At 37.1% G+C, this 26413-nt stretch overlaps 1 protein-coding gene across 1 annotated transcript in view; it reads right to left on the bottom strand.

Moving 5' to 3' along the window:
- Window positions 1–6981: 6981 nt before the first annotated feature.
- Window positions 6982–26413, bottom strand: part of cntn3b (contactin 3b) — a 79900-nt gene continuing 60468 nt past the window's right edge. The window contains exons 13-23 of the mRNA XM_056256216.1: window positions 24829–25004; window positions 20960–21077; window positions 20146–20304; window positions 19309–19458; window positions 18925–18995; window positions 17460–17694; window positions 15026–15135; window positions 11463–11649; window positions 9721–9833; window positions 8634–8799; window positions 6982–7348 (exon numbers count right to left, since the gene is read on the bottom strand). Coding sequence (XP_056112191.1) covers window positions 7254–7348; window positions 8634–8799; window positions 9721–9833; window positions 11463–11649; window positions 15026–15135; window positions 17460–17694; window positions 18925–18995; window positions 19309–19458; window positions 20146–20304; window positions 20960–21077; window positions 24829–25004 — 1580 coding nt within the window. The 3' untranslated portion in view covers window positions 6982–7253. The remainder of the gene's footprint in view (window positions 7349–8633; window positions 8800–9720; window positions 9834–11462; window positions 11650–15025; window positions 15136–17459; window positions 17695–18924; window positions 18996–19308; window positions 19459–20145; window positions 20305–20959; window positions 21078–24828; window positions 25005–26413) is intronic.

Below are 26413 nucleotides of genomic sequence, written 5' to 3'. Positions count from 1 at the left end.
GAATTTAAACTGCAAGCGGAGTGCATGCCTGAAGACCTTAAGGCTAATGAGTGAATATATCTGTCCGTTGAGACAGACAGCGAGAGACTTACAAGAGAGATATTATCTGGATAATAAGGACATTTGGGCAACTCACTTTGACAGCAGCGTGATGAACCGGTCAATGTGCTTTCACTCCGTAACACAAACTTGTTATAGTTTTGAGATGAATACATTAAGTGTACATATCATGTAGAGTATTTGTAAGATCAGCATGGAGTGAAACATCCATTATCACATGGAGTTAATTTTTACATTTATAGACCTATACAAATCCTATGAAATTAGCTAACGATCACCATTTTCTTTTCTTTGTTGACATTTTTGCAGGGGGCTGGAACAGGACACACTGAAGGGCTCGTATTGGTTTATGTCAAAACTGGACTTGACAGCTTGTTCTGTCTAAGAAAGCAAATTAAATTGAATTTAAAAGACAATTCCTATGTAACTGATCAATGGATGGGAAATAAAGTCCAAGTGTCAATGTACCCAATGACACATCGACGAACTATGATTTGCTGATAAGCCATTTATGATTTAGGGGAAGGGGACGTAGAGATCATTATTGGACAAAAGATTTTGTTGTGCAAGATGAGTCATTAATATTTTTGGTCCATCTTGAGAGACTGCACATTTTAAATGCATTTTCTTGGTTTTTTAATGGTTAAGTACAGTATGTAGTTTCTGTGGCACCTAGCGGAATTAAACAAATGCAATTTTCATTTCATGGTTTTTAATATATTCAGGAAACAGGAAACTTTTAAATGTCCTTCTATTTTTTAGACAGTTCACACACTTTTGGTTACCACCATTTTGTTATCATCTTTTTGTATATGTGATGAGAAAAATATAGATTTTGATATTTTATAGAATATCTGATTAGTGATGTCTGATTTGTGATTGAATAATTATGTTGTTTAGATTCTGCTCTGTGAATCAGTTGAACTGGTTCGCAAATTAGACCAATGTTTTATTCAGACATTACAGTGATCCAGTTCATGGCCAATGATCTGACCATCATGTTTGACTTGAAATGAGCAAGGAAAAATAAAGTGTGACTTATTGTTTATAATGAAATTTAATTTAAAAATAATTGAATTAATTGAATATTAAGGATAAAAAGGAGCATGACATAAAATAACTGGTTCACTCAAACAATTGTTGATTGAAACAAATGAGTTACCACCACCACTGTTTATTTTCAATGCCAGTCTTGACCAACCGCAGTGGTATGTGTATGTGCCACGTCAGTGTGTATTTGCAATTAGGGAAGAGATGCAGACTTCCTCCAGACATGCCGTTCAGTAATAAAATCTCTCGCTGGCATTAAGATGGAGCCTGGGCGTCTTCCTGACGAGCTTGGCATTTATACTTAATTAGGAAAACACTCTGGTCTGCTGAACCTTTAATTATACACCATTCATCCAGCTGCTGGAGATGACCCAGACCAACCCTTTCCACACTCATCTGAAATTAGGCTTGTTTGGGGAGTGATACATCACCGCGTATCAAACAAAGCGGCGATAACTGGCCAAAAATAAGTCGGTATGACTCAGCTTTATCTGCAGCGAAGGTTAGAGTCCAGACATCAGCTCCCAAGCTGCTTCAAATATTGATTAGCAAGTCCAGCTAATTAAATTACCATTAGTAGGCCATACTATTATCAGGATAATATCGCTTCTCAAAGGAGCTATTAAACTCTTTAACTACTCTTGACATTTAAAATGAATATAAGCGATCACATGACTCTTTGTTCTACTTTGTTGTACAAGCAGCCATGGCAAAGCTTAATCCAGTTTAAATCCTGCAGATTAAAACGGCCAGTGTATTATTCATGTACAGTTTGAGGCTGGCCCAGGAAAGATGCTCTGAATTAAACAATCTTGCATTAGATTACATCTAAGGAGCTACATATGAGCTATTGATTTCTCTGTCCTGCACAGGAAATATGGCGAATAGAGACATGACATCAGCGCTTAAATCGATTTTCCCGTTATCAAATTAGTTTACAATACAGTGTTTTAAAAGTAGTGGTACTTTTTCCCAAAGTTAATAATAATTTTATTATTTTAATGCATGCTCAACATTTTAAGTATTTTTTTTTGTAGTGATATACGAAATTTAAAAATTAATAATTATTTAAATTAATATTATTTTGTAAATATTTCTTTCTTTATAATTTATTATTAACATTATTTAAAAGTTTTTTTTTTTTTTTTTTTTACAAAATTGCAGAATATTAAATCGCATGATGCCTGTAGTTACTGTTTCAGGTAAATTAGTTTTCTGTTTAATCGGTTGTATTTGGTGTAAAACAAATGGCATCACCTGAGATTCTTGTTTTTATACAAGATGAATACTGTTCTGATTGCAAAAATAATAAATATAATTAATTAAATTGTCCTCTTTTTAAAAAGAGGATATAATGTCGATATGTTTGGTCTTGGCAGAATAGATCTACGCTGCTGCTGCTGTAGAGCAAGTATGGGACTTTCTACTGCAATGTATACACAACAAGCTGCTGTGAGCAAGCAAGACATGCTGCTGCTGTACAATATAGCATACATGAATTACCCGTAGCAGATCTATACAGGTGGAGCTGGGGAAGGTGGAGGGTTTCTGGAAGTGCGCTGCACTGCTACAGCAAATGCTGACCAAGTATTTAAAGGTTGAGCAGCGAGCTCATTAGCTACTGATAAAGCAGGAACCAATCAGCTGTGCCCTATAGAGAGTGACGTGATTGTAATCAGATTGAGTTAAGGACCTATCAGCCAGCACCATCTAGTTTCATGACAGAACGTTGTATGAGATACGGCAAGCAGCGGGCTTTTGACATTTTTATTAAGTTTTTAACAGAATTATAAAATTCAACACATATGCACCAAACATTTATCCACATGCACAGTTTTAGTATACAAGACAAAACAGTTACTTTTCAATGTGAAAATTTCATGTTATATGTAAGTCATCTCACAGAGATTATTCACTAATACATCAGTATTAAATTCCTAGGGCCGTGTGCAGTAGAAAACGTTAGGTTATCAATGCTGGCCGACTCTAAAAATATATAGTCACTATTTACATCAGGCCAAGGTCTCGTCATTTTTCATTTCAGATTACTTAGAAACATAATTGGATTGTAGCGATAAGATCTGTCATTAACAGCTCAGATTTTCATATTATATCAAAGTTTTGCCAAAGGGAAACCATAATGTGAAGAAATGAAACTCACTGATTATACAGCATACACAAAATTAGGCAAATTAGACTTCACAATTTTAAGAGTATCAAAGAAATCATTGCTATTAAACAACAATTATTGTTTCAGTGTTTATATGCATCATTACGCAGAGACTGTAACTGAGGGTTGATGGGGCACATTAGTTGGAGAAAATCAGCAAATGGAAAAACTAACATGTTATTTGTAAAGAGGGTGTCATAAGCAGCACTATTTTTAAATGACTGTAATATGAAATACTTATAGTACATATCAAATATTTATTTTCACTTTCCTATGCTGAAAAGAAACGAACAATGAATGCTATGTCTGAAATAATAGACAACAATTCCAAAGAGATAAACTCAACTATAGAACTATAAAGAACACATGACCATAAAATAAATGTAAAACTATTCATGATACTGGCTTTAAAATGAAAAGTGTTTGCAACCCACTTTACTTCTATAATGTAACATAGGGCAGAATTGTATGCAATTTATCCATCAGGGATAATTTAGACCAAACGCCATCTCATATTAAAGGTCTTGAAGAATAAGAGAACTCGGTGACATCAGTCGAAATGGAAAGTTGTTTAAGGGGCGGAGCCTATTTGAAATTAGTCACAATGCAACCAGGTATATGTATTAAGAAATGCTTAAATGACTTCAATGATGCTTAAATGCATACTGCCGTTCAAACTTTTGGTGTCAGTAAGGTTTTCTTTTGAAAGAAATACTATTCAGAAAGGATTAATAAAATTGATCAAAAGTGACAGCAAACCATTTACAATGTTACAAAAAATGGCTATTTCAAATAAATTCTGTTCTTTTGAACTTTCTAATTCATCAAAAAATCCTGAAAAAATCTATCAAGGTTTCAACAAAAATGTTAAGCAGGACTGCTGTTTTCAACATAGATAAGACATGTATCTTGAACACCAAATCAGCATATTAGAATGATTTCTGAAGACTCGTGACAGTGAATACTAGAGTAATGATGCTGACAATTCAGCTGTCACAGGAATACATCTACAATAATAAACAGTTTTTTTTTTTAATTGTAATAACATTTCACAATATTACTGTTTTTACTGTATTGTCTGGTCAAATAAATGCAGCCTTGGTGAGCATTCGAGCCTTCTTTCAAAAACGTAAAAAAATCTCACCGACCCCAAACTTTTGAATGGTAGTCTGCAACTCCTGAAATGTAGTTATTTTTCCCTTGCACTGACTTGTCATATGTATCTAATTCTTCTTCAAGAAACATTGAGCATTGTTCTCAGCATCTTTTTGCCAAATTCAAGTCCATCCAAAAACTGAATGGGAGAAGAGGGCAAGGACATCTCAGACACTCAAAGCACAAACTCCACACAAGATGGCTGACAGAAACACAGACATCAGTCAATCAAGCGTCTGCACTGTGACAGAGCAGAAAAATCAATATCCCATTGACTGGGCCACTGCAGCCTAATCAAGGTGCCCAGACCTTTATGAAAGCTTGAAGGAGAACAGATAGGCTGTCCTGATTTGGACTCTGCAGCCTCACTTTTTTAATCTCCCTCACTAACTTTTTAGACATGTCTTCATGGGCTGTTCTGCACCTGTTCTGGAGTCTTGGACTGAAAGGCTGTGTCACCGTGGTTCACTACCTTGTGCTTTCTTATGACTTTGAGAAGAACAAGTGCAAATTATGGACTCTACAGCCTGATACTGCCACGACAGAGCCAGGAACATATTGTCCAGTGAAGGCACTATTCCTTGGCAGCGAACCTCAGCATTAAAAGGTCACCCCCGAAGCGTCCCGGCCTCTTGTCTCATTGAAGGTACAAATGAGAAATTCAGAATTCAAGGCGCATTATATGGGCATCAACATGAGATATGATCTCCATATTTTGGTAATGCAATATCATAATGTGACTTTTGCACAGTAATACAGGACCAGAAAGGAGAACCACCTTGATAGGGACCTCTGGGGGCTATCACACATTGTACTTGTTTGCAAGGCTTTCAAATCTTTTCACATCCGCAAGGCCATTAGAGCTATAAAAATTTGATACGAGTCCCACTTCCAGCAGTGTTCCACATCTTGTCACTTAGTTTTTGACAACTTGTTTTGCAGTTTATGCCAGTTTACTAACATGCACAGAGACAAGTACAGGTAGACATGTATGAGTGCCTGAAACAAGTCGTCAGTAATTCCAGTCTCACCTCCTGCACAAACCTCTGTAGGTTTGTAATACATTTGCCTTATCCCAGACTACGGTCTTCATCGGCTGCCCGTGAACAACATCTACTTTGACCTGCCCTCAAACACTATAGTTGTAGCTGAGGCCTGGAAAAGTTTTTTTGTGAAAGCAAATTCACTTCAAAAAGAATGACGACTCAGGCTTGAATTGACATGGTAAAACCGACGCCATCATTACAGTTCCTGTCACTGTGTATACAAGTGCTGAGAAAGCCTGTAGAGAATAGTTTCTCGTGAGCACGTGAAAGTCTGTATATTTTTATTTTTGCAAAGGTCCCTTTAGGGGCTCCGTACATGTAAACCTATTGTAGGAAACCTCCAAAACTAAATTAGGAACCTTAAAAAAGTATAATAGGGGCACTTCAAAAGGCATGAATGGATTGTGAATAGCAATATAGTGTGGCGGGACTAACAAAAGGAAATTAAAGTGTGAAACTGGTTCAGCTGGATGACGTATAAGGAGCAAATTCTCACAGGAAAAGCAAGCCTTAATTGTGCAGAGTGTCTAATGCTTAATGCATCAATAATTTAACTGTCATGAAGTGTCGAACAAAATGCTAATACCCATCAAAGAGACTGAGAGGGAGCCTTTGGAGTCGATGGCACTGTAATCGGGACGGGACAGCGGCGATCATTTCTTAACTAATGGGAGATTTCCATTAAGACAAATCAATGCTCAGCTTTGTTAACCCAGACGCAGAACTTAGTTCAGCACAAAAGAAGCCACAAACCGATCCAAAAATCTGCATTATATTAGAGCAACTTCCCACCAACACTGGTTTCTTAGCCCTTGTCCTCAACTGCAAAACTATTTTTATATCTACTTTGGTGTGTACATGAATTTAAGGCATTGATTGTTCTCAAAGATCAGAGGAAAAGATGTTGCACACAGCATACAGAAGCGTATTATACAAAAAGCAAAAGCTTTCCCCCCCCCCTGGTTTTAGAGTGCCAAAGGAACATATAATATTATATGCAAAAACGTAATTTTCTTAAACTGTGTGTTTGTCTTGTTTGCCAATTATAAAAATATCTAAACACTACGAAAACAAGATCATTTTAGCTGTGTAAAACATTAAGTATATTATAATATTAGTTATATAGTTATTATATAACCTAATTATCTATAATATATATCTATCTATCTATATATATATATATATGTGTATATTAAAAAGTAAATTTATTTTTCTTACCCCACTGAGAAATAAATGTTCCTTGTTTTAAGCACAACAAATTATGACAGCAAAAAAAAAAAAAAAAAAAAAAAAATATATATATATATATATATATATATTTGCCAGAGGGATAAGAAAATAATAAAAGCTACAGTATATATATATATATATATATAAGCTATATTCTCTGTAAAGTATCTTAATATTTTATGGTTAAGTTCATTTAATTTAAGTTAATATTAACTTTTTTTTTAAGGATGTTTAGATATTCTTACAGGAAAAAAAAAAACACCCAAAAAAAAAACTGATTCAGAAAATATTTTTTTGCAGTCTGTTCTAGTCCATCCCAAAACCCCTAATTACTCTTGTGCAGGCCTTTGCCATGTTTACTAAAGATGAATTTCCCAAGATTCCCATGACATTTCAATATCCGGCTCTTTCAAACATGTTGCCGGAGCTGGTGAATCCCATCAAGTCAGACTGTAATGAGAAACATAAGCCTTGTATAAGGAAAGAGCAGAAAGTATGTTTTTCTCGGTGAGGCCTGGTCTGGTGCTCATGGGAGGCGAACATCAGGAGGCACTGAGCGTCGACAGAGCGCAGATGAGGAGCGGAGAGAGAGAAAGTGTGCACAGCCTTCCCGCTCTGGATCCACGTGCACCCATGCCTGTAAGCAAACGCAAACACAACCATTAAGAAACACTACTTAACCTCCCAAAGGAGAGACAGACAGACAGAGCATTGTGGTTTCAATTCGCAGACAGCTCTTTCCTGAATCAAAGAGCAATTGTATAAGATCAGCTCCACAATATAAATTATTAGGCAATTTCCAAGAACAAATTATACTCTGAAAGTCTTAAAAAATAACTTTTTTTCCTTTTCCAAATAAATGGTCAGAAAATTGTCAGTTTCAGGGAGTCAAAGCCAATATCAATTAATATATTAGAATTTATATATATATATATATAATCATATATTTTCAAAATATATCTAAACGCACATACACATATACATTATATTTATTATTAACTTACATTGACCCGATGTAACGGACAATATAATGTACATTTTTGTTTACGTATTTTATTTGAAAAACTATATATATTTTGTTGCAGGAATTATTTACATTATTTTAAATAATTGGAAATATATATATATATATATATATATATATATATATATGTATATATATGAAGACTTCAGATGCAAAAGCCTCTAAGTGCAATCTATCGTTCTAGAATGATCATTTTTTATCAAGCTTGTATGTTTATGTTCAGTTATTTCACTTTAATGTCAATGAAAATTACCTATTAATTGTCATTAAAGTGAAATTACTGAACTTGAATATACGAGCCTGATAAAAATGCGCATTTTAGAAGAAAATTTCAGGTGGCACTTGAGGCTTTTGCATCTGAAGTCTTCATATATAGCTGGATAGAATGGTAGAGCTAGACGAATGAAATGTAACATGATACTTTATAGATAGATGATAGTTTATCTAGCATATCTAATAGTTCTAACCAAAAAAAAAAAAGAAGAGATCTGTGCCTATCATACCATATCTAATGCTCATCATACCAATTCATACCCTGTTCTTGGAAAGAGCCATTATTGAGGAAAGTATCCCGTGATAATGCTCGGGTTGAATCTGTAAGCAGATCTCTGTAAGAAGGGGGAGGGAAGTAGAGCATGTTTTGATTGCCGCCCATTTGAGGGAAAGAAGGAATTGGGGGTGATTCTCACTCATTTATATGCCACTCGGGCTTCGCAGTGACAGAGATAGATAGCAGAGGAGTGTGCATTTCTTAAAAGGTCGGATTCTATGACTCACTGAAAGACTGAAGTGAACAGAGGAAAATATTTAGGCGTCCAAACCGACTGAATCCCCATTAAGAGCTTATCAATGCCAGCGGAAGATGAAATAAAAGACGGCAACAGGAAATGAGACTTACTGAGTTGGTGGATGTGGATAGGCTCGCTTCCTTCCCCCAAGCCCCCTTCACTGAGGGTCTTGATCTGAATGACGTAGTTGTCATTTGGATTGAGGGTCAACTCCACCGAGGTTTTGTTGGTGATGACAGAGTACATGTCGTTATTCCGGTGTCTTCTGTACAGCACCTGCGGATGATGGCACCCCAATCAAAGTTTCATTCAAAAGAATTAAAACTAGGGCTGTTAATCATTTAAAAAATAAAATGAATTACGTTATAAGTTCATCAATTAGATCTATTGCAATTTGTCACATATTTGCTGAGAAAAGCCCCCAAATGTATATATTTTTTAAGACATTACATTATTGTGGCATTATAATAGACATACCGTATATTATAATAGACATAGACAAAATATTTTTTTTTTATTAATTACATGCATCAAATTGACAGCTCTAATAAAAACTGAAATGAATCACATTCGTCCTTCAATACAAACCTATTTTATGAACTGACCCAAGTCAGATCGCTTTGAAAAATAATAACATACCTCTTCTCAAAAAGCTGCATGATTTGAGGCATCATTCGTGTCTGTAGCAGTTTAAGATTTAGAGAAAGTGGTTCATTAAAATCTCTATTCCTAAGTATAAGCAATAGCAGTGATGTTTGCCATGAAAGGAGTTAAACATAGGTGATGCCCTGTTATTCTACAGTAGATAATGTTTACTGATGCTAATGGCTAGTAGTACTTTTCCCCTGAGCTTCATGACTGTTTTCCCTTGTGGGGAAATTAGTACTGTGAGAGCTGTTAATTGCATGCATTTGTAATTAAGAGAGAGGTGGAACGAGACATGAAATAGCATATGCTGTGCCCTTATCTATAAAAACACACAAATGAATGGGTTTCGGGCATATCTTTGTAGCTAAATTACTGCACCTGACAACCCTTATTATGTGTATCAATAGTATCAGACGCAATAATGCATTGTAGTTCCTGCCATCATTGTTTGGCTCACAATGTAGCAATGGATATGCCTGCATGCTAAAGGGAAAGCGATGAATTACTTCCAGTAAAACTCTCATAAAACATCCTAATAATGTCACTCACTATGTATCCGGTGACCTCAGATTCAGTTTCGAGAGCAATGACGGGATCCCACTGAAGCAAAAGCTGAGAGCCAATCAGATTCCACTCTACATTCTGAGGGGGCTGTCCAGGCGCTGAGGTTTGCGTGTGTGTGAAAGATATGGACAGAAGAAGAAAGAAAAGGTTCACAATGTGCAATCAATTGTGTTATTGCATTCAATGACACAAACACGTTTAACAAACTCATTAGTACCGTTAGCAGGGATAGTTATTTCAGCCCATATCCATTGCTAACTGTTTCTCTCATAGACGGACTTGGAAACTGTGATTCATACCATACTAATTAGATAGAATTGATTTTGGTTTTAAGCCTCTACAGTTTGACACTGTCTGCTGTTCAGCCCTGAATGATTTATAAATAAACATGACTTGACTTCATTTGACTACTACAAAAATAGATGGTTAAACTCCTTCAGTAGGGAAAAAACACACCTTCAAGTCATGTCTCAGCAGTTTCTGTGAATGGTTTCAACAACAACACTAAAGAAATTTACAAGCAATATGTAGATCTGTCCAAAAGTTATAAGTTATGAATATTTCAGAGCACAATTCTGCTAGTTTATCTACTACTCGGTGCCTCAAGCAAAAATGTCTTTGACAACTTTAAAAGATTTGATGGTCCTTAAAAAAACTCTGCTGAATGTTATGGGAGTTTATTCCTGCAGCAGAGTAAATAAAAAAAATTATAATTTAGAAAAGTTTTAAAAAGGGGACCTATTATGCCCCTTTTCAAAGTCTTGATTTTGTTTTTGGTGTCTACAAGAATAGGTGTTCAAGCTTGAATGTTCAAAAAACAGCTTATTTTTCACATATTTTATATTGTTGCCTCTCTTCCCCTTCAGTCAGTAACACTCCATTTAGTTCCTGTATCTATGAAGCCCCTCCTTCAGAAAAGCGCAATGTACTCTGGTTGGTTGGCTGGACCAGTGTATTGTGATTGGTCAACCGCTTCGAGCGTGTTTTGAAAATGTCACGCCCCTTACTGTATGCCTTTGGTGGGAATTATTTATATATTTACTTATATACTTTATAATTATATAAAGAATAGTGTGACATATGTTTCTGGAAGAAAACTCAAGACTACAATCGAGGCGTTTCAGGGAGTTCAGAATCAGTGTGCACTGATATAGAGAATTACTCCCTTTGGAGTGAACTCTGTAACTTTGCAGACATTTTTCATACTCAAACAGCAACATTACACACTAGAGAAAGCGTAAAAAAGGCATAATAGGACCCCTTTAAAAAGAAATGCATTCACAACTGTGAGATATAAAGTCGCAGATAATTTATTATTTTGGTAACACTTTAGTTTAGGGTCAAATTCTCACTATTAACTAGCTGCTTATTAGCATGCATGCTACTATGATATTGGCTCTTTTATTAGTACTTATAAAACACATATTAATGCCTTATTCTGCATGACCAGATTGTACATCACTTAATCCTACGCACTACTACCTAAACTTAACAACTACCTTACTAACTATTAATAAGCAGTTATTAGGAGTTTATTGTGGTAAAAGTTGTAGATAATTGTTAGATAATAGTGAGAATTGGACCCTGAACTAAAGTGTGACTATTATTTTTATTCTGAGATCGAAACAGGCTTCCATTGAACCTTCTTACATTCAACAAAGAATATTTTACCAATATCTTCCAAGTAAAAACCCATACATTGAATAATTGTCTAAAAATGGACTCACGTGTTTTTTTGGTGGTAACATTGACAGGTACGGACTGGGGGCCAGTTCCTGCAGTATTGAAGGCACACACCGCTAAATAATACTGAGTGTTCCCCTGCAGGCCGCTGACATTCACTGCTGTGTAGTTTCCAGTGATCCGCACTTTACCCACTGTATCCGGCTTGGTGTCATCTTCCCAGTACACCACCTGTTCGCCAGGACACACAGCAAGGGCATTTTATATATCCTTGACTATGTTTTTACATGTAAATAGCTCTCTGCCAATACAATTACTCACTCTTGCAACTAGGGATGGCCCGATACCATTTTTTTTCAAACCGATACGAGTACGAGTATTTACATTTGTGTACTTGCCGATACCGAGTACCGATACCGATATTTCTACCGCAAAAGTAATAGGCTCCCAGAAAAGAAGACGACTATTTTAGAACACAGGTTAGAAGACTGTTTTTATTTTCTTCTCTGCTTGTTTTAACAAGTCTAAAAATAAAAAAAAATTAGTAAAATAATAAATGTATTAACACACAAACCACTGTTAATTTAACATAAAAGCAAGCAGGCTACTGCGTGCATGGTCTGGCATGACTGAATGCGCGCAAAGTGCGCTCCCTTAATAAATCCTAAAAGCTGACAGTTCATCACGATCTCACACATCTCTGTTATTATCAATGAAGCTGACTGCACAATCAATCTTTCATAATATCCACACTTTGTTTGTTATAATTAGAGGATTTGCCAGCATACAGAATTCAGCACTGAACAAAAAAGTCCGTTTTGAGCGGTGAGGGGAGTCTATCTTAAATGCTTCTGATTGGCCATTGCGTTCCAGAAATCAACACATATGTCTGTGATTGGCTACATCGCTCAACGCTGTAACCATGTTATGAATAGAAACTCTGTCCTGTAAATCGTTTCTATTTTGTTGTAGTTGTTCTTGTTGCTTTTCTGCAAGAGATGAATAAAAATCTTTTAGTTTTTATGTTTTATTCATAGATATTTCTAGTTTGCGGGAGTCCCGCGAATCGTTTTATTCTCCCGTAACCCGCATACACAGAGTGAGTGCATTACCACCCGCGCGCGCGCTCGGCCATCAGATCTATGATGCGTCTTCAGATGTTTAGATTGCTGGTGTTAAACGATGTACTTTCTTTCCCTCCTCTCGACACCTTAGCTGAACATAACTCACAGTCTGCCTTGCTGTTGTCATCATCCCTTATCTTGAAATGAGCCCAAACCGCCGGCATTATACTTTCCTATGCCTCAGTTCACCTCGACAAAGCACTCGCGGCGGCCAGTTTCGTTTTGCAAAATGTACGTGGTATCGGTGCGTGGTATCGGCGAATTTTTATGAGTACGAGTACGAGTATATTAGGACAGTATCGGCCCGATCCCCGATGCCAGTATCGGTATCGGGCCATCCCTACTTGCAACCCACTGTGACCCTAAACATTGCAGATTTTCACAAAGTGCTACTATGCAGATAAGAGTTTGACATGTTCATTTCACTCAAAACTTATAAACTGAAATATGTTAACTGGGTTTACAGTGTTAAATATCAGGATAATATACAAAGTAAATGCCACATTTTTTTAATCTGCTGCCAAAGAAGGTGAGACATGATATGCACAAAATGCATTACAGTCATTACACTTGGCATGAGATTTCTGATGAGTCTTTCAACATGACACGGTTTTACGAGATTTCACGATATTTGACTTCACTATTCACTTCATTCAGCTTATCATGTGTGTCTTTTTTGCAGCTTACAAGCTTGAGAACATATCTCTGGCTATCTGGTAATATGATATTTTAGTAAAATTGTATGGAGATTCCCTTAAGGATATGAAATTTCAATTAACTTTTAGCTGTGTGTGCTAGGTGAAAAACAATTAGATAGCGGAAATGAAATAATCAATTATTAACCCTGAGTCCTATGTAATATCAATATTGAGGCATTAAGTATTTGATTAGATAATAATGAGATCCAGCCAAGGGAGGAATATTTCTAAATTATTTATTTTCTACTTTTAGAAATGTTGTCCATACAGCAGGGTTGTGCGTCATTCAGACTTGAATTGAGAATTCAGTTATTCATTCCAATTCAGTTCCTACATTTTAACTGAGACCGCAAACATGTTGCAGAATTTTAATTCAAAATTGAATGTAAGGAAGTAGAAATCAACAAATTCAAAGAAAGTCACGGAGAGTCAGACAGACTTTTGAAATGCTACCTACAGTATAGACATTTTTGTTTACTCTACTGTTCAAAAATTGGGAGTCAGTAATATTTTAGAAAGAAGAGTCTCTCCAATTTATTTGATTAAGAATACAGAAAAAAGTTAATTGTTAAATATTATTACAATTTAAAATAACTGGGTTTTTTTTTTTTTTTTTATATATTCCTTGACGGAGCTGAATTTTCAGCATCATTACTCCTGTCTTTAGTGTCACATGATCCTTCAGAATAGGTATTCTATGATATATGTATTCTGTATGATTCTGATATGAGTGCTTAAGAAATATTTCTTATTATTATCAATGTTGAAATCACTTAATCATTTTGTGAAAACCGTTTTTCAGGACTCTTTGATGAACAGAATGTTTAAAAGAGCAGCATTATATTGTTTTGTAACAAAGTAAAAGTCTTGACTCACTTTTGACCAATTCAATGCACCCTTGCTTAAAAAAACAATTAATTTCTTTAAAAAAAACAGAACTTTGGAACGGTGGAGTATATATTTTATCATATTTCATAAACTTTTGTAGATCAGGGAAGACGAACACTTTCCCAGAATGCATTGCCTGTGTTGAATTACTTTGATTTGCAATTCAAAGTAAATCAAAGTTTGCAATGTAAAATCTTATTTCAAAATCTTACTTCCTGTGGGTGTGACTGAAAAGAATGAAGTCATGAATTGAAAAGAAGCATTAAATTAGAAAAATGCTAAATAGATGCATTTGCATGAGTGGTCTCAGACTTTTGGAGCTCACTGTTTGGTTTTGTGAAAGAGGAAATGCAGTGATGGTTTAAACAGGAATTTTCTATTTCAAATATTGCAGGTGCTTCAAAGGACCTTGAGCACAAATAAATGGTATATACGGCGTACAGCGCAGTTCCTTGATCCATGCTGCTTTGATTTGGTCTTTCAGTCCTTGCTAACCAAAGACGAGACAAAAATAAAACCTAGAAAGTTTTCTTTTTTCCCCCTCATCTAGAATCCACTGACATGATAGTTCTATTCTTTCCAGACAATACGGCAGCTACCATGGCAACGTGGCTGTTTTGTGCCTCAGGGCAGGGGTGACAGAGATGGAGAGAGTGGCTTGTGAGAAAGCGAGGCACTCTTTGCATTCTTGAAAGGCCAGCGGAGAGCTTTCATCCAGCTTCTGAGAGACGCAGACATTTAACAAAGCGCTGTCTAAACACTGGCATTCTCGATGTTTGAGGTGGCATGGGAGAGGTGAGAAGCACTTTTAATAATTGCTTGAGATCAGCATTGCATCATTACAGGAAAAACATGACATTGAACGTTACAGTGAATGGCAAGACAATTGAATCAAACCTCATATCCGAGAACTCTTTCAGGGGTGACAGGAATCGGCTCCCAGGTAACTTCGATGTCGGCCGCCGACAGACTTTTTGCTGACACCCTCTCTGGCGGTACGCTCGGCACTGCGAAGGAACAGAGACATGTTGAGGCTCTTATTCAAAAAGCTTTCCAAAGCCAACGAGGTAAAATTGGATTAAGTCAGAGAAAGAAGCCCCGGTCTCACCTGAGAGAGGCCCTACTTCATTTTAATGGGAACTGTGACTGACAGAGAAGGAGACAATCTGCTTGGAAAATTCAATTAACACTCTAGCACATGAATAGGCCTGTAAGTGTCTAGCAGGATTTCTTGTAACCTATAGCAGCAATAACTAATATAAGGTTGTCATTCGCAGCTTGAACGAGGGAGGAGGGGCGAAAGCTGTCTCAATCAACTTATTCCATTATTCTCATTCAAGGTCACACCTGTATGCGTGAAGGGAGGGAACCGAGAGTGTGTGAGAACGTGAAGGGACTATTGCTGAGTCGGAATGTGTGCCTAATATTTTAGCTCCACAGGCCCACACAATGTATCGTTCACTGGCCTATATTAATATTTCCTGTTGATTAGGCTAGTATTGAAAGCAGCTAACATCAGGAATTAGACTATGAGGCTTATACGTAGGACTAGCAATTTGGGCTAATTGTACTATTTTGCTATTATTTTCTATAGTAAATATTACTATTAATGTGCCACACTTCCTCTCTTAACTTACTGCTTTTTGTAAATGTTTCAATATATGTTTTTTAACTTAAAGGGGTGGTTGATTATGATTTCACTTTTTTAACTTCAGTTAGTGTCTGCAAAGTTACAACGCTTAAAGTTCAATGCAAAGGGAGATATTTTATTTTACAGAAATCGCTTTTTAAGGACTACAACAAACGGCTGGTAGGGACTACAATGAGCTTCATGTGTTAGTAACATCACTAACCCTAAAATATACATAAACCCTGCCCCCGGGAACAGGATTTATAGATTATATGCTAATCAATGACTAGAAGATAGTTAACTCCACATCAGCTACATACATTCATCAACTAACCCAGTGGCGTAGGCAGAAATTGTATTTTGGGTGGGCCAGTGAAAATGTGAGTGGGCCTATAGTTTTTCATAGAAAAAAATGACTTCAGTAATAATTAACCTTAGAGAGTAGAAAAATTAATAGACAAACTGCAAAAACAGTTACACCTTTATATTCGGCAAATCATCATGTTCAACCAACAGAGCTTAATAAAGGCTGGACAAACCAGTGTAGACAATAACCTGTCTATTTTATTCAGGCTAGTCAGCAGTGCAAAGACAGTTCACCCGAAAATAAAGAAAGCTAAAATAATATTATCGCAGTTAGATCGGCGGGTAAACCCGCGTCAGGCTGATCGGGAGAGAGGGAGCAAGCGGCCGCCGCCACCAGCACCTGACTAGCCTTCTCCTGGGGTAATCAGTCTGAAGAACTGGGCTGGGTGGACTCGGAAGATGAAGCCAGTGGCGTGTCTTCTTCCTCAACTCTTGCTTTTTTCAAATAGCACATTAAAGAAAGTTGTTTAGCCATTATTGTGGCACCGGCGCCGCTGAGAGTTTTCCTGTCGGAACCCCCAGCAACCAATAACGTTCCGGAGGGAGGCTTTCTACAACTTGGTTCGACAGTTCCATTTTATTCGGGAAACGAATTAAACACACACAGCAGTCAACAATAAATCAGGTATATATTCATATATTTTCTTAAATACATTTGAATAAAAATAAATTAAAAATGTATTTTTATCAAACTTGCCTGGGCGGGCCAGTGAGTAATGTGGGCGGGCCAGTGCCGCCCTGGCCCAATACTGGCTACGCCCCTGAACTAACCATTCAGACATGTCCTGTTGCATTCTACATGTTGTCACTTCTTCTTGAGTCTCCCCATCTTTGTCTGACTCCGGTTTGAACATAGAAGGCTAAAAGTTTTAGAAATTTTCAGTACATGTCTGTGTGAGGAAATCGGAGCTGCTAACACCCAAGCTCTTAAAGCTCCGCCCTCTGTGCCAGGAGCAGCAGCAGCTCATTTGCATTTAAAGGGAAACTACGTGCTTTTACTCACTCCCAAAAAGTGACAATTTTAACATGCTATAAAGCATATCGGTGGAGTATTTTGAGCTAAAACTTCACATACACACTCTGGGGACATCAGAGATTTATTTTACATCTTGTGAAAAGGGCATTATAGGACCCCTTTTAGTAAATTAGTCTGTAATTTAAAGAGGCTTGAAAAATAAAAATTATAATACTGGCCATCACATTGTTATCAGTCATAATAAATATAATTAAATGACCTTAGTTGTTTTTATCACTTTAAATCTGTAAAAAAATAAGGTTAAAGTTATTCTATGCACATGTGTTTGTGAGTGTTGATGTACATAAATCCAGCTCTACCTTCTTCTGCGGAGAACACTGTTGCAATAGTGCTGAAAGGTCCTTCCCCGCGGTTGTTGAACGCTCCCACTTTGACATTGAACGGCGAGAATGGTGGAATGGTGTCATTGCGGAAAACGTAGCGGGTGACGCTGAGTGCCGAGATCACGGCGCGGGTCCAAGTGACCATGCCCACTGGCCGGAAAGCAATGATATAACCAAAGCCCTCTCCGTTCTGCAACTCCTCTGGAACAGGCTTAAAGTGGAACACAAAACTATAGTGATATTAAAACAAATTGAGGTCAACACACCAACTGACCCACATGACAACAGGGCTTTATTAGCACTTAGTTTAAAAACCGCTTTCTTTCTCAATTGTCCGTTTTTTATTGTTATACATGCAAGTTTCATAACCTCTTCATAACCTATATAGAGAGACTATATGGAACATTTAAAGGACTTAACTCACCTAAAAAAAAAAGCAATTTGGTAATAAATATGGTTAAAAAACAATACTTTGTACACACTGCTGTTTAAAAGTTTGGGGTTGGTAAGATTTGTAATGGTTTTGAAAGTCTTTTATTTTCACCACGGCTACATTTTGTTAATTAAAATATCTGTTTTCTAGTTCAATACATTAAAATGTCATTTATTCCTGTGAATTTTCAGCATCATTACTCATGTCTTCAGTGTCACATGATCCTTTAAAAATAATTATATTATGCTGATTTGCTGCTCAAGATAACATTTCTTATTATAAACAATGTTGAAAACAGTTGTGCTGCTTAATATTTTTGTGGAAACTGTGATGTATTTGTTTAGGATTATTTGTTGAATAGAAAGCTCAAAAGAACAGCATTTATTTGAAACAATTTTTTAACATGAATTTATTAGTCACTTTTGATCAGTTTAATGCATCCTTGCTGAATAAAAGTATTAATTAAATTATTTCTTTAAGACATATAACTGTTGTTGAATAAGCAGCAATTCAAATGTCTTTTACTGTTTTTATTACTCCACTTTTGCTGAAATTGCTATTGTGCCACTCCAGTCATTGTTGAACCAGGACAGTTACAGAATAGTGCAAAAATGGCCCTCCGACATGTGTTTGTATTTAGGTTAGCTTAAACGCACTAAATCACTGCTACAGTTCACAAAAGGCTTTGAAATTCAAATGCACCAGCAAATTTCTGCAGAATTTCTTATGCTCAACAGCAAAATAATGTCAGAATTTTCCCTTGCTAAACCCTAACTTCCATTATGTATCTGAACAGAATCAAGCCTATTTGTGAGTGAAATAAACTTCTAAGAAACTCTCTGGTCCTGAGTTGACTTTCATTTGGAGAAGTAGTAAAGTCTGGAGTCCAGAGGGCAGGAGGGAGGGCTACAACGATCATAAAATGGCTACATTTCATTCTACACAATTAAGCACCGGCATTTAGCCCAGGCTGGCCGAGGTAGCAGTAAAATCTGACAAATGACTTACCTCCCATGTTATCACTAATTCCGATTTGGTACCTCCTCCGCCTCCAACATCAGTGGGAGCCGTGTCAGGTACTGCGGGCAAAAACCCAAAGAAGAGATTAAAAAGCTGTCGGCAGAGCTCTGATTGGGATTTTTCATTGCAAGTTTGAGCATTAAAAGTGTATTTAAATTTTCATCACATTAAGACTCTAAACTATCACTCTCACAGAGCTTCTGCCTTCTTTAAACCACCCCCTTTAGAAATGTGTGAATAAAAGAATGCATAGGTTTGAGTGTTGCATGTGGAGTAAAAGTGACAGATGTATGGTTTGCTCCAGTGCTTTCAATTTTAGTGCCTGTCTGAACTAGAAAGAGATCCAGTGGAGTCTCACACTAGCATACTCACCAGCGTCTTCTGTTCTGATCTTGGTAGATGGGGGACTGGGCTCTCCCATGCCAACACTGTTACTGGCCAGCACTCTGAACTCATATTCCACCCAGGCGTTTAAACCCACAACGGTTGCAGTCAAAGTATTCCCATTGATCACCTCAGGAACTGAGGATAAGAAGAACAGTAAAATACAATAGCAACTAACTTGAAACAAGTTCAAGTTTAAGCACTAAAATTAAAACAGAAATACAAATAAATAAATAAAATGATGGAAGCTTGTTTCCGCCACTGAATAAAAAAAAAAGGTAATTGTGACTTTTTGTCTAACAACTCTGACTTTTTTTTCTCAGAATTGTGAGATATAAACTCTCAATTGCGTGTTATAAAGTCAGAATTGTGTGATATAAAGTCGCAGTTGCATGTTATAAAGTCAGAATTGCGAGATACAAACTTTCAATCCTCACTTTTTTCTCGCAATTCTGACTTTCATAAAAATTTATATTGAATCCTATTGATTTATATCTCACAATTCTGACTTTATAACTCACAATTGCAAGTTTATATCATGCAATTCTGAGAAAAAAGTCAGAATTGCAAGATAAAAAGTTGCAATTACCTTTTTATAATATTTTTATTCTGTGGTAGAAACAAGCTTCCATAGAAAACAAATAAACTAAAAACTAATATTACATACATTGTAGGCTTTATATATATTTTTATAACTTTATAAAATAAAATCATAATTCAGCTTTTTCATTGAGATTGTTTTTTTTTTTTCATGTTCTGATCACATGGATATTATTTCCATGTACAGACAAACACAATGGCATGTGTCTGGGATGGGCGATGTACCTGTGTCGACAGCTTGCCAGCCGACAGTAAAGGGAGTCCTGCCCTGGATGACATATCCTGTTATGGGACTTCCGTTGTCCTGGCCTGGGCTCCAGGACAGCTGGGCCGTGCTGTCTGTGACCTCCTCCACCACGACCAAGTCTGGGGGGCTGGGGGGACCTGACTCAATCACATAGCCCATAAGGAATTGAATTAATTAGGAGCATTTGATTATACTTCACACCTGCTCAAATGTTACATTTGGCCCATGCACTGTGCATACTGATGACTTGGAAACTGCCTCACTCTGATTAGAAGAAGACTATTGTTTAGGAGTGTGTGTTCTAAGGTGTTAGACATGGCAAGCTTGTGCTTGTGTATGCTTGCATCAGTTTTAGCAAGGGCAACAAGTTGTGTGTATGTGTGTACGCTTGTATATGCGCAACTAAATGATTCATATTTCTCCTCCAAATAACTCTCTGCCATTTAAATGTTTTCTCTTCATTTGCACTGCATTCTGAGGCCCGGCGTGCTGCTTAGCCGATGTGTAAATGAGCCAATTAAAGACATCCTCTATGATAAACAGCTCCTCTCCAAACACCTGGGACAGAACCGTGATGTGTAATGACCATGAATACCAATGTGACTCAAAAAAACGCAGCAGCAAAGACGAGGCCCCATAAAACATCCCAAGTGACACATTTAGCACTCTCTGAACTCTTGCTACATTAGCAGTGCCCTTTTATTGAAATACACACCTCGCAGGAAGCTCTTCACTGTGGAAGAAGGCAAATATTGTGCATGTAGACATAAACCGAAGACAATTTGTTCCCACCTTTAACGACTAATATTGCGTCAGCAGACAAACTCTCGACGTCTGTATCAACAAGGCAAACGTATTTCCCACCATGATTAAGCTGGATGTTTCGAATCATAAGATCACCGGAAAAGCTCTGTTGGAAAAGTGGAAACACAATATGAAGATTACTGCTTTAATAATTTATCATGTTGTTACAGCACAAGACACCTATCTCTAATGATAAACACTAGTTTTATAATTATATAAATATGAAATTGGCGTTAGATTGATGTAAAAAATAATCAGATCTATTCCCACATACGTAAGTGGCCCCGCTCAGAATTGTAAATGTCACATCCAGTGATTTTTACTGTTTACACAGTCATCCAACAAACCAGATCTGTGTCACACACATATTTGGGACACTTGCAACTGCAGAGTTATTATAGCTTGCTTGAGTAACAAAGAACCGGGTTTAAACAACAATATTTGCTGCCATTTTATTAAGTAATTATCACCAAAACAAAGGCAGGTGCAATAATGTTCCCTGTCATGCTATCTGCAGATTTCTGCATACTTAGACACTCATCCACCCCTTTAAAATGGCTGCTGTGCTCTTGAGATATGCGTGGACCTTCATAAACAGCCTCGGTGACTAGCCTCAGGGATTCACTCAGATCCAGCTCTCTCAGACACTAGGAGCTCAGTGAAACACACACACACACTGTGGCTAATTGGTAAGACGATACTAATTATTCCACAATTACATAAGCCATGACCAGGTAAATGAACAAAGAACATGCAGAGTGAGAGTGAATATTGTTCCAGATATGCATAAGCAGATAAGTCATAAAGACTCTGCATTTCTGGTACAGACTTCGTTTTAAATGAAGACACAGCTAAGCATAAGACAGCACCGCGTGCTAAAGAAGCAAATTAAATTAAACCTAAAGACTTTAATTGACAGGGTTTTCTGATTGAATGCTGTTGTTTTGATGAACCGACATTGACTTTCTAAAAATAAATAATCCAAATAAAAAATAAATAAACATTTTATTTATGCTATTTTTCCTATTAAGATGATGATAAAAAATTTAAAATAAAACTTTTTTTTTTTTTTTTTATAAAATAAATGATGAAACTTCAAGACTGCAGACACAATTTATCTCTGTGTTTCTCCCTGGCTTTTAAATAAAGTATGCCCAGAAGTTCATAGAAGCTAAATCATAGCAAGCCTACATGTCACATTGATGTCTCTAGTGGTCTACCATCCCCAAACCACAGACCACTAACTCTACTGTAATAGTACATAAAAGTGTCTGATGCCCTCCATGCTCTCAAAACAAGACCAGCACTTATGTTTGACTGTGGTTTCCTCTCAATCAAGTTCAATTGCTATTAAAAAAATGCCTTAAACTCAATCAATATCACTAAGAGGGCCCATTCAATGGTTCAATGGACTCCAAAATTTCAGGGTTGGACAGGGAAGACTGTGGAGCGGGTGATGTTTAATTATGGTAATGCACTCATCAGAGGCTGCTGAGACGGAAGGAGTAATCTTTGGGAGCAGAGAGAGTGTGAATCCGTGAAAGCCATATCTCATTATAACCCTCATCTGCATATGTCAATGTCATATGTAATTGCCCTTGAGAGAAGCCCATGTATGAACTTTACGCAGCCACCAGCACATGACAATAAAAGGCAGGGCCTGGCCGTGGGTTTGAGTTGTCCGAATCAAGATCATGATAATGGACCCAAGGGGTGTGGGGGAAAAAATTATATATTTTATTTGTATTTATTTTATAATAAAGAATATTAATATTTAATCATTTATTTTAGAATATTCTAAAAATGTTTGTAAAAGAAATAAGTTATAGAACCATATTATAATATAATTTCCTTTTTCAGCTCAATACAATTTAGGAAGTTACGATTTGCCTATTAAAGCAACACTTTGGAACTTTTCAACCTTCATAATATATTTCCAAGACCCTTGTGATGGTACATCGACTTACAATAGGTTAAATGACACGTCTGCCATAGCCTGACATGGTCTGTATCGCTTTTACTCGCACTATGTAACTTGGGGTTTCGGGTAGGAACCCGTGCACAAAAAGAACTACAAAATTCGACTGCTTTACGGCATACGTCACTTCCCCCACCACTTCCTCAAATTGTCTATGGCCATTGCAGACATCCCAAGTCTATAGCGTCTCCCTGATGCCTGCAAATTACTTCAAATCTGCCGGAATCTAGAGCGCGCATGCGAGACAGAACATACTGCGCGCATAACATACATAGCGCGAGCACGGCAGAGAGGGAGAGAGCGAGAGACCTTGCGAGTGTGCCTCACGAAAGCTAGTCAACCCGCCACCCCCCCACCCCCCCACCCCCCCCCACCCCCCCCAAGTCAACAATCCAGTCACTAAGATATACCTCCCTGAAATGACTTCTTGCAGGTTGGGATGTCTGCCATTGTTGACTCCAAAGCTGTGCTGGATAAACAGCGAGCGTGCGTGTGCGACAGTAGGCTGCGGTAGGTAATTCCGACAATTCCGCTTCCAACCTGTAGGGCGACCGCTGAGGAAAAGTTCCTTGGTGTTGATTTAAATGAACCATCTAAAGGCCCTCTCAGACAGGCTTTCAAGAACCTTAGACTGCAACCAGGTTTCAAATCCTTGATTGTAAATGATCAAGAGCTGTTTATTATTCTGTTCAAACCCCTAGCCAACCAAGGAAAAATCTAAACTAAAACAGCTAAATGGAATGTGACAACACAAAGCATTTCTTATAAGGCAGGATTTTAATTCATTGGAGTCCTGCTGCAATAAGGAATTGTCTCCCCTGAGATGTAAAACGTCCTGTGAAACTGGAGGGGTAAAATGGGAACAAGACTCTTAATTGATCTGGCCTCTTTCCCTGGTTGAGTTTGTAAAGAACAGCTGTTTGGTATACATGTTGAATCATTCACATTCAATGTAGGTCAGCAACAGAATGACCCAGAACAAGAAGGCAAAATTCATCCCGAGAATGGGATGAATATCAAACTACAGACATACTGTAACAGCTGGCAAATCTCTTTGAGAGAGAGCATTCAAAGTCCAAATAGCTTGTTCCTGTCCAGCACAATGATAAGATTAAAACCCAGTTACAGTAGTCCAAGTGCTCGTGTTTGAGATTTATTCAATAAAATTAATTGCATTGCATGCTGGGTTCTTTGGTTTGATTCAACTGATGAGCACAAAAAACAAAACAAAACAAAACAATTTTTCATACAAATTATTTTTTTCTATCCCCTCCGACTCAAATAAACTCATCTTACTTTGAATTTGTTAAGATATTACAACACGCAATTTATTGTACAGATTTCTCATGACAAATTTCTTGTACTTCATGAAAAGGACCATATTCTACGGAGCCCCTAAAAGGACATGGTAAAGAAGAAGAAAAAATGAGATGGGAGGAACACTTATTTGGCAATGCTTTTGCATTCAATCGCAAATGTTTCGGGTTCCCGCGTGAAACGCGAACGCAAAGTGTCTCAGGGGGAATGCAAAAACATAGATCTATTATTTTTCCTCCCATCTCATATTTTTTTCCACCACCATGTCCCCTTATGGGCTGCGTAATATTCTACAAATTCGGAGCATATTTATTTTTTTATACACTTGTGTTTATTGCAATTTAGTCATTCATTTCAGACCTGCAGTTGCAGTCAAGTCTCCATAAATGATTTGTGAATGTTAGATTATGTCTACACAGTATCAACCCCTTTTTTTTTTCAAAACAGCAAGAAAAATCCTGTTTTCCAAGATACGCTCCCTATAAATGTTTCATGTTTGGAGGTGGTGGTGTGGGATGAAGGTGCTGAGGTTGCCATATTGCCCTAAAACCACAATACTCACCCCTCCCACTCGCTCGAAGTGGTTCACGTCTTGATGGAAATCGATGGGCTGACCGTTGAAGGCCCAGGAGAAGGCCACGTCCAAGGCTGGATCGGCAGTCACCTGGCAGAGAAGCACGATGCTCTCCCCCACAGTGATTTCAGTGCTGCTGGGGCCCTGGCTGATCCTCGTGGGCTCTGTTAGTTACAGTGCCAACACAGTCTGTCAGTTTAGCTCTGGGACACAAACTAAAGCGAGAGAACTTCTTCTATGACCAGGCAAATAACAAGACAATCACTCTCTTCCAAAAACCTAGCGAGCTGTCTCTGAAAGCATTGCAAGGCATCATGCTCCCGACCCAAAGGCTGTTCCAGAAGGGTATAGGCTGCATAACTATTCTGCATTATAATACTAAAATCCACCGCAACAATTGAGACAAATGTCAATTATAAATACACTTATATTTCACTAAATAATGAAATGCATCAATAAAAAATATTTCAAAATAGTTAAAAGTCACATTTTAACCCAAACTTGTATGCAAATAATACACTAATACATTAATTTATTTATAATACAAGGCTTGATTGGATGAGCCACATTTGAACTGTTAAAAAGTAAACAAAAGACTAAAATTATTATATTGAGGACATGAGGAAAAAATATGTATAAATGAATCAGCAATAAAAAAAAACATATTCCAAGCTTATAACATATTATGATATAACATACACTATGCATAAACATTTCATTTTTACAATTTAGAAATTTAAAAATGAGACACCAATGTTATTTAAACATTATTTATAAATGAATTAAATTGTTTTGTGATTCTGTGATAAAACAAAAACTTTCATCAAAAAAAATTGTTACAATATTTTGCCTATATAATATATTAATTCAAATACTGCATGATTGGGGCATAACAATGATCTGCATGGTAAGAATGACCCTATTGTGATTATTATTATTAACATATGTATTGAACACATTGCTATGGTCCTGATGAGCAGTAGGCCATGCACTCGAGGCTGTGGGTTAGCATTTTTACCACAGCCTGCGGTGGTTTATTGCAGTAATAAATAATCATAATTTCTAGGTGCTATACTTAGATTTTTGGCTGCTGTCTTTCCATATGGGGACTATTAATTTGAGAAGAACATAAAGTGGATTTTAATAAGAGCCAAATGAATTGGCAGAATGTCTACTGTGAACAGAATACAGTTGGGTGAAGGCACTTTGTGAGGGAAAGGTCATTTTAATTAAATTACATTATGGAGGTCAACTGCCGGTGCATGACAAAAACATAATGAGAGAAAAATACAAGGAAGAGAAGAAAGAGAAACCCTGCAAAAGACGTATGGGCTCACATAGAGGTCTCAATGGTACATAGCTAATGAGTTTCTTCTGATTTGCCATGAAAATACTGCTGATTAAACCCGTAACCTATGTGATGAAGAACAAAAGTGAGGAATAACATTCATCCTATAGCGTAACGAGGATATAACAATCCACACGGATAATGGCCACAGCAATTAAGGTTGACCTTAACAATGAGCAATTAGCGTAACATGGACTGAACTGTATGGAAGATTGAAGCAAGAGG

Source organism: Rhinichthys klamathensis, unplaced genomic scaffold (genome assembly GCF_029890125.1).
Source record: "Rhinichthys klamathensis goyatoka isolate OS25496 unplaced genomic scaffold, OSU_Roscu_1.1 h1tg000124l_1, whole genome shotgun sequence".
Taxonomy (NCBI): domain Eukaryota; kingdom Metazoa; phylum Chordata; class Actinopteri; order Cypriniformes; family Leuciscidae; genus Rhinichthys; species Rhinichthys klamathensis.
This window is presented reverse-complemented; position numbering and strand designations above follow the sequence as displayed.